The sequence below is a fragment of the Acomys russatus genome, chromosome 9 (genome assembly GCF_903995435.1).
Source record: "Acomys russatus chromosome 9, mAcoRus1.1, whole genome shotgun sequence".
Classification (NCBI taxonomy): Eukaryota; Metazoa; Chordata; class Mammalia; order Rodentia; family Muridae; genus Acomys; species Acomys russatus.
Genome location: NC_067145.1, coordinates 51,142,526 through 51,160,281, shown reverse-complemented (window position 1 = coordinate 51,160,281; position 17,756 = coordinate 51,142,526). Strand labels below are relative to the sequence as shown.

At 40.9% G+C, this 17,756-nt stretch overlaps 1 protein-coding gene across 2 annotated transcripts in view; it reads right to left on the bottom strand.

The window, feature by feature from the left end:
- Positions 1-524: 524 nt before the first annotated feature.
- Nmt2 (N-myristoyltransferase 2) overlaps positions 525-17,756 on the bottom strand; it is a 36,621-nt gene continuing 19,389 nt past the window's right edge. For both annotated transcript variants that reach the window (XM_051151314.1, XM_051151315.1), the window contains 10 exons: positions 16,488-16,632; positions 12,905-13,023; positions 12,726-12,817; positions 12,505-12,621; positions 11,561-11,731; positions 10,352-10,460; positions 5,043-5,213; positions 2,446-2,613; positions 2,128-2,265; positions 525-1,741 (listed from right to left, as the gene is read on the bottom strand). In XM_051151314.1, coding sequence (XP_051007271.1) covers positions 1,721-1,741; positions 2,128-2,265; positions 2,446-2,613; positions 5,043-5,213; positions 10,352-10,460; positions 11,561-11,731; positions 12,505-12,621; positions 12,726-12,817; positions 12,905-13,023; positions 16,488-16,632 — 1,251 coding nt within the window. In that variant the 3' untranslated portion in view covers positions 525-1,720. The remainder of the gene's footprint in view (positions 1,742-2,127; positions 2,266-2,445; positions 2,614-5,042; positions 5,214-10,351; positions 10,461-11,560; positions 11,732-12,504; positions 12,622-12,725; positions 12,818-12,904; positions 13,024-16,487; positions 16,633-17,756) is intronic.

Genomic DNA, 17,756 nt, shown 5'->3' with positions numbered 1-17,756 from the left:
CCAAAGAGCAGTAATTCCAGATTCACTAAACTCACTTACCTAATGCTTGACTTTCTAAACAGTGTTCCAATGAATAGGTAGTTTATTTCCTAAAGGTGTATTCTGTTAAAAATGTGACACAGTTGGGCATGGACCATATGGACAGAGAAATCTGCCACGTGTCTAAGACAGTACTGGTCCCACTTCTGCACCACTTGTGGGGCCCAGGTGCCCCCTCTAGTGGTGCTATCAGGGATGGCACAATTTGTGGCCTACTTAGGAGACTAGTCCAGAAGAGGCCAGACAGCAAACATTTTAACTTTGCAGGCAATACAATCCAGTCTGTCACAACTACTTCATTTCCCTTTCCCTCCATAGTATGAGGCAGCCATGAGTAGAACATAAATGCAGATGTGGCTGTATTCTGATAAAATGGTTGAATTTCATAAGATTTGCATGCTACAAAATGTCATCCTTTGGACTATTTCCCCCAACCTTAAAAAAAAAAATAAAATAAATAAAATAAAGACCATTCTCAGCTTGTGAGCTGTACAGGTCACATTTAGTGACTCCTTTCCAATAGGGAAGGAAATGCCATGTTGTGTGCAGTAGTGTTCTGGACTGGAGTGGAGGCACTGTAGTAAAGGCAGGAAGAGGATCTACATTGTGGCATCTGACTCAGGCCCAGTCTATACAATGGCCTTGTTTCGTATTTTATTTTCCCTTGGATTAGTGGCAGCATATACACATATATGTACACTGTGAAACTTTTGATTTTCAAATTCTAGGTAAAAACAACATCAGTAACAAAATTATGAATACTTATTTACAAGTAGACATTTTCCATTAGCATGACAATTTTCATGATAAATTAAAGTCAGCATAAAGGAACATGTGCAATTTTGCATAATAAAAACATTCAGACTATCTGTGTGCTGACAGCACAACTACACTCCTCTGGGCATTTAATCTGACCATAGAGCCTTTTAACTTCCTTTCCCTCATATATCCTTGACATTGCTGAGAAATGAGATTGTGCAGCAGCCGCAAGGTCTCATCAGTCAGCTGTGCACTCTACTGAGCACACTGAACATTTGCCCCAAACTCTGCTTTTGAAACAATCCACTGGCCTGCTGAAGAGCAGAGGACAAGCCTGTATTTGTACTGATTTGGCTACTATGCTTATGGGATAGACTGGTGTATTTGCTGATTTGGCTACTACGCTTACGGAATAATAAATGTGCTAAGTCACTGGTACATTTTCATATTGCTCCATACGTTAAATATCTACCGCGTGTCATTTCTATAAGCATTCCCAGTAGCATCATGTAAGGTGATACATATATGGATCCTTGTTCGGGTTTACAGGTGTATCACCACTTAAACAAAAAAGTAGCAGTGACTCTCCTACCAGCACAGGTTTTCTTAACATGACACTGCCACTTCTGTTTGGTTCACAGAGAAACAGTCCCACTTCCAGAGTAGAAAGACAACCTCCTCCCTCTATTGTGAGTGCTCTGTGGACCCCTTCATCCCTCCCACACATCAGTCAACAGCAGAGACTGGCTCTCAAAATCCTAACTAGAACTGTGTACTATTGGCCATCTATGCTGATTGTTAGTGACGACTTCAATTTCACTCAACTTGTGCTTTTATTCTTCTTTGGAATGACAGTTCCAGGAATCACTAAATAGAATATTAACAAATGAGAACATCAGCCTTCTAGAAATAACATATCCATCTACTGTAGAACAAGTCCAACCTAAAAACAAAAAAGAAAAATAGGATAGTAAGACCAAATGGAAGAGGAAACTGAATTGTAATACAGCATAATATACTGTTTTAAAAAGTCCCCTTGAGCTGCCAAGCTGGCTAAGAGGGCAATAGCACTCGCCACATCAGCCTGATGACCAGAGGTCAGTCCTGGAGCCTCAGGAGAAGGAGATACTGACTGATGACTTAGAGCTGTCCTCTGATCTCCATATATGCTATGGCATGTGCACACACATACAGAGTAATAAAAGCCCCCTCCATCCTAAAGTAGTATGGAATTGTCTGAATTAACTGATTCCATTTACAGTTTCTCATTTCTTCCGTAGAAGTAGATAAAGCCCGCTGATATGGGACTATTGTATTAAGCTCACTCACCTTTTCAGAGTCTGTTCCTGGACACCTCCAGTTGTACAAATAATACTGTAAGTTGCCATCTCCTATACCAAACTTGAGTTTTTCCAAGAAGGTCTTATTTTCCATCAGATCTAGTGCATTGAATACATCAAATCCTTTCTGCCAATTTAAAGTTTAAAAGTTTATTATACTAAAGGTAGTATATATTTCTGTACAGCACTCCTCTGCAGCTTGTGGAGGGAGCTGATTAAGCGCCACACTGCTCTTTTGGGGACCTTTCTGTATAAATTGATTTACTTAAGGAGAACCACATAGTATGAAAAGCAAACTGATACTCACCAGCTTGGCTATAATGAGCGCGTCGTTCATGAGGTCCAGCAGGGGTGTCTCTGTGTGAATGTTGTAGAAGGAGTACGCAGCCTTGAGGCTCTTGTGAGCGGGGTGGTGCATAACCGTGGAGGGGAGCGTGTAGAAGCTCAGGAAGTCAGTTAGCTTTCCACTGTGGCTCTGAGGGACCGAGGTAAGCAACAGTAGTCAGTGTTTCCTATAACATTCTGCCAACTGATGTTGACCTGTGGCTGACACCCAACGTTATGTCCAAACAACAAACAATCCTTTTGGTAACCCAGTTTGAGCCCACAGAGGGCATAGAGCTGGGTCCGAGACTAAGAAGTGGACAGAGTCAAAAGTTTAGCCAAAGTGCTAGTGGGAAACTGCAAACTCTTCTAAAGCTGCCTAAGTGCAAAGTTCCTCCAAGGTGACTGAGCAGTCACTGAAGAACAGTGACAGAAGTAGGTCTGCAGCCGCCCAGGCTGAGAACACAGGCTACCTTCTGCACCCACACTGAAGCATGTACACAGGCTGCTGTCAGGAGGAAACAGGGCGGCATGCCAAGCTGGCTACCCAGTGGGGAATAAGACCATTTCAAAGCACATGGCCTTGGTATCTGGCACATTGTCTTAGAAGTAAATGAGAGCTGGTTACTTAAGGGAAAGAAAAACTGACAGGGTTTGTTTGCCAATAACATTTGCACTTGTGAGGTCTAAGTTAAAGTTTTAAAGAAGGGGACAAAAGAAAAAAAAAACACATCATATCCTCTATCATGTGGTATCTTAAATCTTTCTGATGGCAAAGGTCTTATTCATGAATGTGATTTTTAAATATTATCTAACAAAATGTCAATATTTGAAAGATCTGTGTAACCCAGTAAATGAGTATTTCCCAAGCGGACAATGTGTGATGTTCCAAGTGTATATAAGTAAGCTTCATCCAAAGAAGCAGACCTAAGCTAGTGGTAGAGAATCTGCTTAGTGTGTACAAAGACTGTGCTGGGAGGAGGGAGCACACAGAAAGAGGAGGAAGAGGACAGAGGTGGGGGATGACATACCAATGAGTTTTAGTTCAACAGAAAACGGGTAAGATTTCAAATAACAGTATTCCTAATTATCTGAAAACAGTTGTGCATGGCGGTACACATTAGTAATCCCAACACTCTGGTAGACCAGGCAGGAGGATCAGTTTAAAGCCAGAAGCTGGACAGATGGCTCAGTGCCTAAAAGCACTGGCTGCTCTTCCAGAGGGCCCAGGTTCGATTCTTAGCATCCACACAGAAACTTACAACTGCCTGTAACTCTAGTTCCAAGGGATATGATGCTTTCTTCTGGCCTCTGAGGATATAGACATGCATGTGATGTACAAACATGCATATAGGCAAAACACCCATACACATAAGATAATAATAATAAAAAGACTCTAAAAGCCAGCCTGAGTGACACAGTAGGCCCAAGTATGACTACATATTGAGATCCCATCTGCAAAGAGGAAAAAAAGCGACAATTATCTGAAAAGGGTTAAGTACCCACTGATTTTCAAACCGTATTTCTTAGGAAATAACTTCTTCATATACTTCAGTCAAGGCACTATGCCACAATTAACTGAAAGCAAAACCAAGGAAAGGGCCCACAATTAAAAAAAAAAAAAGTAAAATTATTCTTTCACTAATTTTTATGAGAAAAATTAGTTTTTATATGTAGGATGTTCTTTAGGTAACGTGCAATGGATTTACTTTTGTTACATTATTACATGGGGACAAATGCCAAAATCTCATGACACTTTGAGCATGGTTAAGTAGCTACTACTGATGTAGTCCATCAGAGTGGGAGCTCTGGGGTTCTGGGTAATCCTTTAGACAGTGGACAGCTTCTAAGTCCTGGAGACACACAGGTGTGTAAAGATTTACGTACAAAGAACTTTTAGAAGTGCAAACATTGAGACCGCCTGCTCAATTATCATTTAAAGTCTATTGAGTCATCTTTACCATGGGTTAGTCTGTGATCATAAGGCTGACAATACCTGACAGCACTAAGTAACAGTTCTGGTCACAAGTGATGTAAGCAAACCCCAAGAATCATTTCTAATTGGCATTCTCCACTGTCTTCCAAATTACTTGCTAGACTAAATTCAACCCATGAGCTTCCAAGTGAGACAGCATCTGAACAACCAATCCCAAACTTTGTAAAATAGGGTTGGAAACATGTGTTAGCTCCATCTACGCAGTGGTCAGAGTGTCTAGACAGCTCCTTGTCCTTTCCTCTCTTGAACAAGAAAGAGTTAAGGGGCTTAATGTGTGGCTTGTCATCTTTATCTAATGGCAGTTGAGATCCAGCCACTTATACAAAAGGCAAAACAATACTAAATTCTGAAACATAGCTATCTAGGACGAGACACTATTATTAGCTTTTCATAATGAGAAGAGCAAATGCACAGAAAAGCACCCTAATTCCCCCTTAGTAACTAGTAAAATGCTCCAAATCAGGCCTGTGTGCAGCTATAGCAGGACTAGCAGAAGCACTGAGTCATGGAGGAAAGACATGGACACACTATGATCCTCCTCAAAGAAGCTTTGACCTGTTTTCAGGACTAGCGTATCATTTTACCTCCACTACAAATGTGTCAATGATGTGCTCCCTGGGGAGGAACCAGTGGGCCACTTCCTCTTCATCCATCACTGGAGCCAGATGAAACTGCTTCAAGTAGCTGTTGATTAGCTCTCGGACTGCTTTGATATCTTTTGGTTCCATTGGTCTCAAGCCTGAAGTCTTTGTAACCTTGATAGAAGGAACACAAACCAAAGCCAGAAGTTAAATGGAAAAAAAAAAAAAAATAAAGTGAAATTATTTTGTGCTCAAGTGTGGCCCACAGCTCTGCATTGCCTAAGGGAGCTTGTTAGAACTGGAGTCCCTGCAGTACACAGTGAAGCCAGTTCTTAGTGGCTGGGCCTACAGAATCCTAGCTCTTCAAGAGAATGAGACATGTTAGTTAACTGCAAGGTCAAGACCTGACTGGAATTCACAGTAAATTCAAGGCCAATCTGGGCAACTAACTGAGATGGTCCAGGAAGTACAGACGCCTACCGCCAACTCTGAGAACCTGAGTCCCATCCCTGGGGAACCAAATGGTGGAAGGAGGGAAACAACTCTACGAGCTGTCCTGATTTCCACCTGTGCACGTGGCAAATGCATGACATGTGCTCCCACAAAGATAAAGCTGCTAAGCAATGTGTCCTATCTTCTTATCCAAACAAATCAAATGGAACATGACAAGCTGATTTATACACCAAGAATTTAGCAGATATGAAAAATATCAAACTTTATGCTTTTTCCCCTTGGAAAAAAATTGGATAATTTTAGGAAGTAAGTAGCATAAATACTACTAATATGCTTTTTTGTTCTCAATTACTTGTAAATATGTCTAGTAAATTACTTGTAAATATGCCTCTAGTAGAAATGCCTAGAGCCTGGGAGAAGACCCAGCAGATAAAAGCATTCGAGAGCCTGACAACCTAGATTCAATCCCCAGAACCCACACTCTTATAAAAGCCAGATGTAGTCGTGTGCATCTGTAACCAACTCTACAAAGTTGTCCTCTGACTTCCACCACACATGTACACATATGTGCACACAGACAACTAAATAAGTAAAACAAACAAACAAACTCCAAAAAACAAAACCTAGAATTAGATCATTATAGTGTCTTCTGAAGGAGCCTACACAGAAGTCCAAGAGAGAAAACCAGCTTTATCTTCAGTGGCAGCTGCAATCAGCCTTGGTGGTTTCCAAGGCTCTGTGATCAACAGTGTTGACTGCTTACAGATTAGTGTGGGGGAAGGCAGGAAAACTGGCAATGCATGCTTTACACAAACAGACCCAGGAGTTTTCAGCTGAGCATTTACAACAAACTATTCAAGGATGGGGGTACATGGTCTTTATAAAGATACAGAACATCCTATATCTTTATATCATTCAATTATCTAAAGTAGGAGAACTAAATTCTCAACACTGAATAAACAGCTCGCACTTTTATTAATGTTAGAAACATCCAGTCCCTCTGAGGATACGGCTCACTGGTCAAATGCTTGCCTATTGTATAAAAGAACCTGGATTAAATCCAAGTACTGCAAAAAGAAATGTCCAGTCCTACCTGGAAATAAGTAAAATAAATATGCATCTCAGAATGCTAGTTAAAGACCAAAACCATCTAAAGTGTATGTTTGCTGCAATCACTTAGAAATTACTTTCTCTTGGTTACATTGCTCAGTGTATAATGCGTGACTAGCACACACAAGGCCCTGCTTCAGTGACACAAAAGACAAGATTATTTTCGGCTATGAAGCTCCACAGCTGAAACAATTACACTTCAGGAGTAAGTGGAAAGACCTAAACTGAAGTAAAAACAGGATGCTTTTGTGTAACTGAATAAAATAGTCGTGTTTTCTGGGGATTAAACATAGATCAAAGAAGCTTTCCTAGTTAATGGGAGCATGTTACATTTCCTATGTAAATTATGTGTCTCCAGTCAGATACTGTCCCAGCCTCAACTAGTATGGATTACTTTTTTAAAAAATCTATGTAATCTGAAGCTTGTGTAAATGTATAAGAAAAACTCAGAGCTCCACTGAAAAACAAGTGTTACCTGTCAACCTACACAGCACAAGCTGACTGAGCATGCAGAGACTCCAGAGCAGAGATGGGGACAATGGTTATGGTCACTTATATGATTAAGGAGTTTCTAAGCACTAAGATCATCAAGTATTATTCGCTAGAAACGACACCACATACTTTAAAGAGCATCCCTTTAATAGGACAAAGCTCAGACACACTGGGTGATTAATTCTGCTTTTATCTACTTAAAATTCTTTATTTTAATCCCCCTCCCTCCAACTTTGTTTGGAAATACTCAACTTCAAATAAACAAGTACACTGAAGGGTAGGGAGACATAGGGAGATAGATTTCTTGGGAATAGCAGCCATAGTGAATGTCAGGTCAGCTCTGCTCCTACAAAGCAGACTCCACATGTCAATCTTGTGTTTCCATGGCAACTGTGACTGCTTAGGCTAGTGTATAAAAGACTCACTCTCTAGCATAATGTTGGCCTAATACATGTTAGCTCCTAGATTCAGAAGTCTATGTCTAAGACACAAAAACAAGAACTGCAAGAAAAAATAATTTTTTTGCAGCAACAGAATTAAACTAGACTTCAGTCCTCTTTCTTATACCTGAAAAAGAAGGAAGACATCTAGAGCACAGGACCTTGGGAACTGTTTTCTGTTCCCATTTGTATGGTAATGACTGCACAGTAGCACATCTTGTGGGCTTGGGCCATGGGACCCCACAGGGACATGTGAGAGCAGGCAGCAGAAGGAATCTCTGAAGCCTAGGGACAGGACATCACAGGTTTTACCCTTTTGGTTTTAGGGCCAGGATTATGAGGCAACTTCCTAAGCCTCGGTTTTTCATGTGTATGAAAGGAATAAGGAGTACTAAGTTTTGAAGTTGTGAGAGTAAGTTGAATTACATTTGTAAAAGCATATTCTAAACTTAAGCTCACTCAGCAAGAAAGTCAATCCTTTGAAGAACAATGGCACTCCAGAAGGGACCCTGCTCACTCTAAGGAACACGTCAAAGTCTGCTTTTAGAACAAAAGCCAATTTACTAAACTTTGATATTGATGAGATTAATTTTTGTATAAAAAACATAAAGGTCAAGTTATACTTTAACTATCCCAACATAACTCAGGACAGGTAATAGAACCACTGATTTTTTTGTTCCATTTTAGGCATCCTCCATGTGAGTATTTTCCTTACAAATAAGCTAGACTGCTTTGCGCCTAATACAGGGAGACCTGAGAGACTAATGTGGAACGGCATTTTTACCTGATTAAAAATAAATAAATAAAATAAATAAGGTATGGGTCGTTTTAGTTTCAATTCACACACAGCACAACATCAAACTAAAGCTCTCCTCTGTAGTAGCTGAGAGTGTCTCTGGATAGTCCACCTCCTGTAGAGCATGCCTGGTGTGACCTATTCCTACCAGGTACAGAGAGCTGCTTAACAATCAACAGTAGTGACTGGAGGCCTCTTAGGACTTGGCAGCACAGTGAGCACTATGGTTTTCCTCTAGCTGACACACCCCTCCTGTAAACTGTCCATGCTGACTTTGATGACTGAGCTGTCAGGCTATGGGGTTGCCCTATGAAGAAGACCCTGTGGCAAGAAACCGAGAACAGCCTGTGGTAGCTGACAAGCAAAAACGGCTCTCAGCCTACCAGCCAGAAAGCAAGCCAATTCTGTAACAATCCTGTGAGCCTTCAGGTGGATCTTTCCCTGGTCAATTTGTATAAAACTCTGGCCCTGGCTGACTGACACCTACATGGCTAGAAGCAGAAGATTTAGTTAAGAGGTGCTTGCCCGTCAGAACCCGTATGAAAATAAATGTGCATGGTGTTTTGTAAAGACAGTATATTAGGGCTGGAGAGATGGCTCAGAGGTTAAGAGCACTGGCTGCTAAATGCTAAAGGTCCTGAGTTCAATTCCCAGCAACCACATGGTGGTTCACAACCATCTACAGAAAGATTTGGTGCCCTCTTGTGGTATACATGTAGGCAAAACATTGTATACCTAAATAAATAAATCTAAAAAAAAAAAAGACAGTGTATTATTTAATGTGTAGGTGTTTTGCCTGTATATACATTATGTGTGCATGGGGCCCACAGGGGCCAGAAGAGGGCATCATATCCTCTGGGACTGTAGTTACAGATGGCATGAGCTACCATGTGGAGGTCAGTGTGCTTAACTGCTGAGCCATCTTTCTAGTCCTAAATCAGGATACCTTTATGTAGCTCAGGCTGGCCTTGAATTCTATTCTCCTGCCTCAGTCTTCCGAGTGCTAGGATTACAGGAATGTGTCACTATGACTAGCTTAAACATACTGTTTGAAGTTGCTCAGTTTATGACAATCAGCAAGAGATACACAATATATACTATTCAACTATATTTAATTTTTTAAATACTAAGACAGTATTTCATATTGTGAATCTAGTAGTTTAAAAAGATGAAGGGGAAAGGGGTGGCTCAGCGGATAAAGTGCTGTACAAACCTGAGAACTGGAGTTTGGATCCCCAGTACCCACATGGGTCTGGTGGCCCAACTGTAACCCCAGCTTTCGGAAGGCAGAATTAGGGAACCCTAGGGTAAGCTTGCTAACTAGACTACCCAATGTGGGTTTAGTGAGAGACTCTGCCTCAATAAATAAAATGGAGAATGACAGAGAGACACTGACATCAACCACTGACTTCACATGCCTATTCACGCCCTGATCACTCAGACACGTATGAACATGTGCACACTATATATACCATACAAACAGAATAAAACAAGGAAACTTCCAAGAATGGTGCATATGCCTATAATACTAGCCTTTGGGGACAGCCTAGTCTATACAGCCGTCCTAAGCCACCATGAGCTACATAAACAAAACCTTGTCTAAAGAGTTTATTAAAAAAAAACAAAAACCAAAAAACTAAGCTAGGAAGAAAAAGGAGAAAACAACTGAATACAACATTATTTCTACCTCCCAACTTTTCTTTAAACCCGAACCTTGAGTTCTATGGTGTTAAGAAATCAGGGGCAGCTTGGATTTTGCGTATTACTTAAGGGGCAATAATCAAGAATGCACAACTTCCTTGACTTGATTAAATCACATACAACTCTAAACCATGAACTTAAACTTTACTGAGTGAACTTCCGCTCTCCTAGCTCTGGAGCCCCACACCGTCCACTCCTGTTGCAGCATTCTCCTTTCCCCAGACAAGCACAACATCAGTCTGATGTTAAAACTGCTCTTCTGTATTAAAAGCGTCAGTGGTTGCAGGCTCAGAAAGTCACGCATGCCCCCCCTTACTTACATCTGGAAGTCTGTAAAGCTTCATTGTTCTCTGTAAGGTCATGTTTCTACTCAAGTGAGAAAATTTCACTTCCACCAGTTTCCTGGGGTTTAGGGATCGGTGCCAATACCTGGAAGACAATGTTTTCACTTTGCCGTAGCTGTTCCAGAGCATCTATTTAATACTTTGCTGTGCCAGGCGCAGTGATGGTTGCTGGTCCCCTTCCTATGCATTAGTTTGAAGATTTAAAAAAGAAAAATAAACCTGATTCATAAAATTGACTTGCGTTGCTAGTTATGCTCCTTTGAAGTTTGTGGGCTTTCATCTTTTCCTCTAAGGAAGAATATTACATTTAATATTTTGTTTTATTTAATAAAAGAGGTATGTACATTTTTAATGAGCCTCATGATTTTATGTGAGGTGAATCAAGAAGTTTAAGATCATGAAGATGTTCCTACAAAATAAACAGCATTTGTTATAGGAGATACCCACCAAAGAAAACTAATATTGAACAAGTCCTTGAATTTATGAGTCCAGTTTTGATATATAATACATTATATGTACTGAAATAGTCCTGTGATAACCATTTTTATGTTTATCTACAAATGTAATAATTTAGCACATTATAGCAATTTTATAGTTTTATAATGTATTTACTTCATGTTTAGTCCTACTTGAGTCAAGAGAAATTGTGGAGGCAGATAATTTTTTAATGCCTTAAAAGCAGGTTAGTCCAATAACAGTCTGATTATATTCCCTTTGAGAGCCTGGCTAGTTATGAAGTCAGAAAAACAGCTCAAGCCTTCTTTCTTAGCCACCAGGCACACCTGGAATTGTGTGAGGTTTCCACAGCAGTTCAGCACTGCTGCACTGAGCTTAGATGCTGAAAGAAAAGTGTGACACTGGATGGATATTTCAAGACGGCAACACCACTATAGGTTTCCCCACGCACAGATGGCACTCTTTCAAAGGGAGTAGAAATAGAAAACATAAATTTACCCAGCATCATTATTGGGCAAATTTTACTTTTAATACCCAAAAGGGCTATATGATAAGCAGAATATTTGACTCAATGGTTCTATAGTTTTGTATCCATGTCAGCTACTAATAAACTTCTATCTCCTCCAAGCTCAAATCCCTGTGGATTACGTCAGAGAAGAACAATTCTAGCATGGCCTACACTGCATCTGGTAAAGGAAAAAACCACCAATGCTTGTGTGATGTCATTACCTGCATGTGGCCACCGGCTTAGGAAGGACCACTCCGGCAGTATACACAGCCTGAAAGATTCCTTCTAGGTTCACTCTTCTAGTTATTTCTCGAATTAACACTGGGGCCACCCGTTTTGATCTCAGTTTCTTATGGACACAAAGAAAGTTGATTTCTACCATCCTCTTCACACTGACAAATAGATGCGACAATATCAAAGCACAGTTAAAAAAAGCAAGACAACACCTTCATAAAGTTCCTAAGAATTAAGACCAGGAAAACATTCTGTAACATAATACTCAAGAAAACTTTCGAACTGTGCAGGCATTTCACAAGTTCAGACCAGACACCATTTTCTATATCCATTGCCAAAATGATCAACTCTAGGCCAGGGAGGCTTGGCCTCCTTGATCTCAATCAGAATTTAAAACTTTGGTCTATTATTGGAATTTCAATGCTGGATCAGATATGCCTCAAAAAGTTCTTATATTTATATATTTTTCCTATAACATATATAGAATTACAGCAAACAAAACAAAACAACAACAAAAACACCCCTCCCCCAACTACCCACCCAAACACCTCCTGGCTAGCCCAGTGTAGAAATAGCATGGTGCCATTACGTAACACTGATTCTCCGAGACCCCTCATCAGACAGAGCAGACGCTTTCCAAGATAAGCCTCCCAGAACCTCAAAACTCAGTCCTGACTTGAGGTATGCATTTAGGAGTTTGCTGATTTAGGTAATTTGGCCAAGTAGGAAGGCCCTAGTGTCTCTGCTCCCCCAAGTCCAGGATTATAGGTATGTATCACAGTACCTGGCTTTTGATATGGGTCCTTATGCTTGCATAGCAAGCACTTTTTACCAAGCTTTGTCACCCTAGCTCTGTACTGTGTAATTTTTTAAAACCTGGTTTAATTATAATTTGGAGGGTACACACACATGCATAGGACCTAATACATACCTGTCATAAATTCGGATGTTTGCTGGAATGGCACTTATGAAACCTACTAACTTTTTATTTGAAGACACTCTGACTCCACAGTGCCATTGCAGAAGCCAGCCTGGGGGACGCAGAGCCCTGAGGTACAGAAGATAAACACACTAGTTAGTATCCAAGAACATAGGAACAAAACAAGACCCGATTCAACAATCCATCAATGGCCCATGACCAGCCAGGCATACCACAAGAGAAACTCAGGCGAATAGTCAAAGCGGAACATGTTGTCATCATCTTCCACGTAATTCTCATTCAGCAATGTGTACAACTCCTTCAGCTACAAGACAAAACAAGTGTCCTATGTACGGTGCTCTGCACCTTAGACACAATGTGTGTGAATGCAGATGGTGAATTAAACTCTTACCACTTCGGCATTACTCAAGTCTAAAGTGTCCCACATAAAACCTTGTGGCAAAGAATATGGTTCCTGGCGGATATTGTCTTTGTCCGGTTCAATTGCACCATGAGATGTTATGACTTCATCTAGAGAAAAAGAGAAAGAAAAAGAGAGGTTATTACATCTCATAGTAGTCTGACAATCCCAAATGGTCAGCAGCAGAAGTGAAAGGATACTTTAAGTATTAACAATAGCCACTGTAGCTATTTAGTACATGTCTTTTTAATATAGCAATAGCATTAATTAACATTGCTAATAATCATATGTAGTAATAAACAACACATTATTATTGTGGATTCCTTTGGACTGTCATTTTATCAGTTTAAGCAAAGGAGGAACTGTATGTCACCTAATGACATAAAATGATGGTGATTTCTCATCCTCATCCTAGGTCACAGCACACTACCACCACAGCTACAAGTGATGCAAGCCTGATACAACAGCCTTAGAAATACCCACCCACCCCAAATCAATCAATCAATTTCTCTCTCTCACTCCCTCCCTCTCCATGAATTGAGGATGTAGAAGCCATTGTGACCTCTGACCCCTTCCACGAGCAAAACCCAAAATGATTTCCCCGATCTTTAATGCTAGCCATGTAGCCTGTACTACAGGCCACTCTAGTAACTTCTGAGTTCTCCCACTCTTCTTTGTTGGGGAGCAGTCTTGTGTGTGCCAGGCTGGCCATGAGCTTGTTATGTAGCCCATGACGACCTTTAACTTCTGATACTCTTGTCTCTACTTGAGTGCTAGGATTACAGGCATGTACCACATCTGACTGATGAGGTGCTAAGAATCAAACCCAAGGCTTAGTTTATAGTAGGTAAGCACTCTATAAACTGAACTATTGGCCCAGCCCTCAAGTCCTTTTTTTCCAATTCGTTCTCTACATTAAATATCTTGTAACTGGAATAATTACAGGCATTTCCCTGTGGCTCTAGCCTGCCTTGCACCCCATCCCTCCTTATTCCCAATATTCCAGCATTTGACCCTAGGGTTTGTCCTAGTTCAGGGCATTCCTTTTTGCTGAGCCCTGTCCTCTGGTCATCATGATATCAGATCCTGGGAATTTCTCAGAAGCCCACAATCATTTTCTCACAGTGTCTTTCAACAACTAAAGCTTTTTTTTTTTTTTTTTTTTTTTTGCTATGACAGAGATATAATCAACCTTATATAGCTTTTCTACCTCTGTCCCACTTCCTGACCTGCGCCCCATGCTGTACCTGGCATTTACCATCTGCTGAGTAGACCCTTAGGGTCCAGTACATCTGGTCACAGACTCCTTCTACTTGCATCAGCTCCTCAGATCTCCTCCAGGAAGCCCACGTCCCGATTCCTGGCCATTCACTTACAGTGTCCCCATGAAGCCTTTTTAATGCTTGGTTCTTACAAGATGAGCTCATGCATGCAAATCGGAAAGCCAAGTGTGTATGCTACCCCCCCCCCCGAGACAAATGGAACTACAGAGCCAGTCTCTATGTATTCTGTCAGGCCTCCCTTTCCCCAACAACATGGCTCCATGACCAGATACAGCCCCTGAGTGAACTGAGGTGCCCCGAGAGCTCTAGCATTCTGAGAACCTTGTGAAGGGGAAAGAAAAGCAGGATGAGCCCCAGGCATTCCTTTCCAAAAGGAGCCCTGAGTAGGTGTCTTCTTCTCTGGGGCCAGAAAGCATCTTGGTGAACCACATGCAGCTAAACCTAGTTCATTGAAATTAATAAATCTAGATCCTTTCAGCTAATACTCACTCAACTCAGTGTCATTAAAGACTTCGTAAACTCATTCTGAGGAATATTCCTCCATTACAGACAAGTTGAAAGATAAGGAGCAGGGCCCCCCGCCCACCATGCAAGGGATGAAGCCATGGCTCCTCGTGTTCTTAGCAAGTGCTTTACCACTGAGGGTCACTCCACTTCTCCACACTTCTTCCTTTCTCTCCTACTTACATTCTTACTCTAATTTTTTTTTTAAGATTTATTTATTTATGATGTATACAGTGTACATGCTAGAAGTGGGCACCACATTTCATTATAGATGGTTGTGAGCCACTATGTGGTTGCTGGGAATGGAACTCAAGACCTTTGGAAGAGCAGCCAGTGCTCTTAACCTTGAGCCATCTCTCCAGCCCAATTCTTACTCTTTTCAAGCTGTTGGGGTGAGTATGTGGGAGAAGGGAAAGGACCAGAAAACATATGACTGATACTTCAATGTTCAGAAAAACATTACTCCTTGAGTTATAATGACAAAATAGATTATCTATATATAACTGGCTGCTTAGTTTTAGGTGACAAATGACCCCTTCTATGCTGTTAGAAACCTAAATAATCAAAATGTAAGTAGGCACAAGTTCTAAGTAGAAGTAGGGCATTTTACACTGTCATATAATTTGAATACTTTCATGATGATTAGATCACCTATGCAAAATAGGAAAGAGAAATAATTATGTCTATAATAAGTTAATTGGGAAAAGTCTTAAATGGGATTTGATGGAGCAACTCTGGCCATAGGAACAAAACTGTTATAATTCTTTACACGAACAGAGCCCACAAAGGCCTGTACTTCCAAGGGGCACCCTAACTCCCATGATATGGAACTGACATACCACTAGAGTGTGCAGAATCCTGATAAGTTTACAGTTATCCACTTAGTGAGATGTTATAGGAAAGTTTTTTTTTCCTGAGTTCTTTAGAATACCTGAGGCATGAAAAATGCTAAAACTTTAATGTAGTGGAAGTGGAGGGGGAGTTGCTAGGGTGATGGCTCAGCAGTTAAGAGCAGTTGCTTCTCTTGCAGAGAACCCAAGTTTGGTTCTTAGAACCCACATGGTACCTCAAAGCTACTTTTTAAAAAATGTGTATGAGTGCTGTATCTGCAGGTACACCTGTCTGCCCGAAGAGGACATCAGATCCCAGTATAGATGGGTGTGAGCCACTGTCAACAGAAGTCAGGATCTCTTGAAGAGCAGCCAGTGCTCTTAACTGCTGAGCCATCTCTCTAGCCCCCTCAAAACTATATATAACTATAGTTTCAGGGAACCCATTAACTTCTTCTGGCCTCCATAAACACCAGGCATGCATATGGCTCACATATATTGATGCAAGCAAAATAATCATTTTCATCCAATAAAAATACAAAAATCTTAAAAATACAATATACAGGGGAAAACAACTTCATGAAGCTCAGAAGCGAAGAATAATGAAAAGAAAACCCATTTCTTTTCTGTGCAATATATGTACAATATATATTATACTATATACTGTTACATATCATCTATAGCATATTTTCTACTATACAATGTGTTATATATTATATTACACATACATAGAAAAGTTTAATAAAAATTATATAATACACATTTCAAATATGGGAAAATTGGATTATGTAATAAAACAGCAATTAGGCTATAATTGTGTTATTGACAACCAGTGTCTTTACTTAGTATCTATACTTTAAGAAGACAGATACCAGCTTTTGTGTTAATTTTCAGAGTATGACTCAAGACTGTGAAGTCTCTTCACCGTGGCTCATAGAAGCACACATATGAGCTTACTCAATTTGGGCACTGGCTGTGTGTCCCAGAACTGGTATCTGCGTTTTGTGGCCTCATCAATGTTCCTGGCTGGGCCTTGGCATGCAGACAGCAGTTCCATTGCTCTCTGGATGTCCTGTAGCTTCTGAATAGGGATGGTGGGATTCTAGAAGAACAGACACAAAGAGACACATGATATGAGGAAGCTGACACCACTGTTGAACACAAGGCAATGGTGTGTATTGGCCTCAGAGCCTGTAACTCCCAAACACTGCCCCACCTCCTGGAAGCCTGCTGAAGGCTGTCTGTGAATATGCTGAGACGAATCAACTGCATTGTCACAGGTTACCAGTGTGCTGCAGTGTCAAGGGGGGCTCTGGTAGTTTGGGAATGCTAAGTACACAGAAGCACCCTTTGCTTCAGGACCCCGCCCATCTGTGCTGGTCCCACTGTTCCTTTGGGAAAAGAAGGCAAAGAGTGACATGCAGGGCATGCATTACTGTCACACAGCAGCCAGGCAGCCAGGAGCCTCGGTTGTGCTGTTAGCGTTAATGCTCTGCGGCAGCAATGGAGGGGCAGAGGAAACAACTTCTAGAACAGAAACTAGACAGACAAGAGATGATTAGAAGGGAAGGAGAAAGAGAAAGAAAAGAGAACCTTAGGGCTACACTGGGAAGGAAATGGTTAAGAAGAAACCACTACCCCTGCCCTGCTCCCTCCTGGCCACACCCAGCCCTTCTCACACTAGAAGAACCCTGAGACAGGAGAGAAGCTTCTCTGCAAATCCTGGTCCTTGGCACCCATTGCTTGTTCTCCCAACACAAATGTGGAAAACTAGCCTCGTTTTTAGGTAAAACATATTCTTATCGATGAGGTGGACAATATTTTTAAATTCTAAAAATCCCCTTCTCAAAGCCAATATTTCTGGTTTTCTCTTATAGATTCCCTATCTATTTAAATACTTCAAAGGTCATAATATATGGAAATTGAGACTACATTTAAAATGAGACACTGGGCATGGGATTGGATATGGAAATCAGTGGCTCTTTTTTTTCAATAAAATAAGTGAGCTTAAGGATTTTGATAACATTCAGGTAATACTTTGCATTGTGATTTAGAAGTGGTTCGAAGAAATTTCAGAGCCCTTTGGCTTTGCTGTGTATCAGCCCTCTGGATATGAGGCAAAGGAACAATGGACCCTCCATGGTTTATAAGCAGCAATTTAGACTTCTGCTCAATGTTGAGTCTGAAATCTGTGCTCTGGGTAAGCCCATTATAATCTGGGAATCT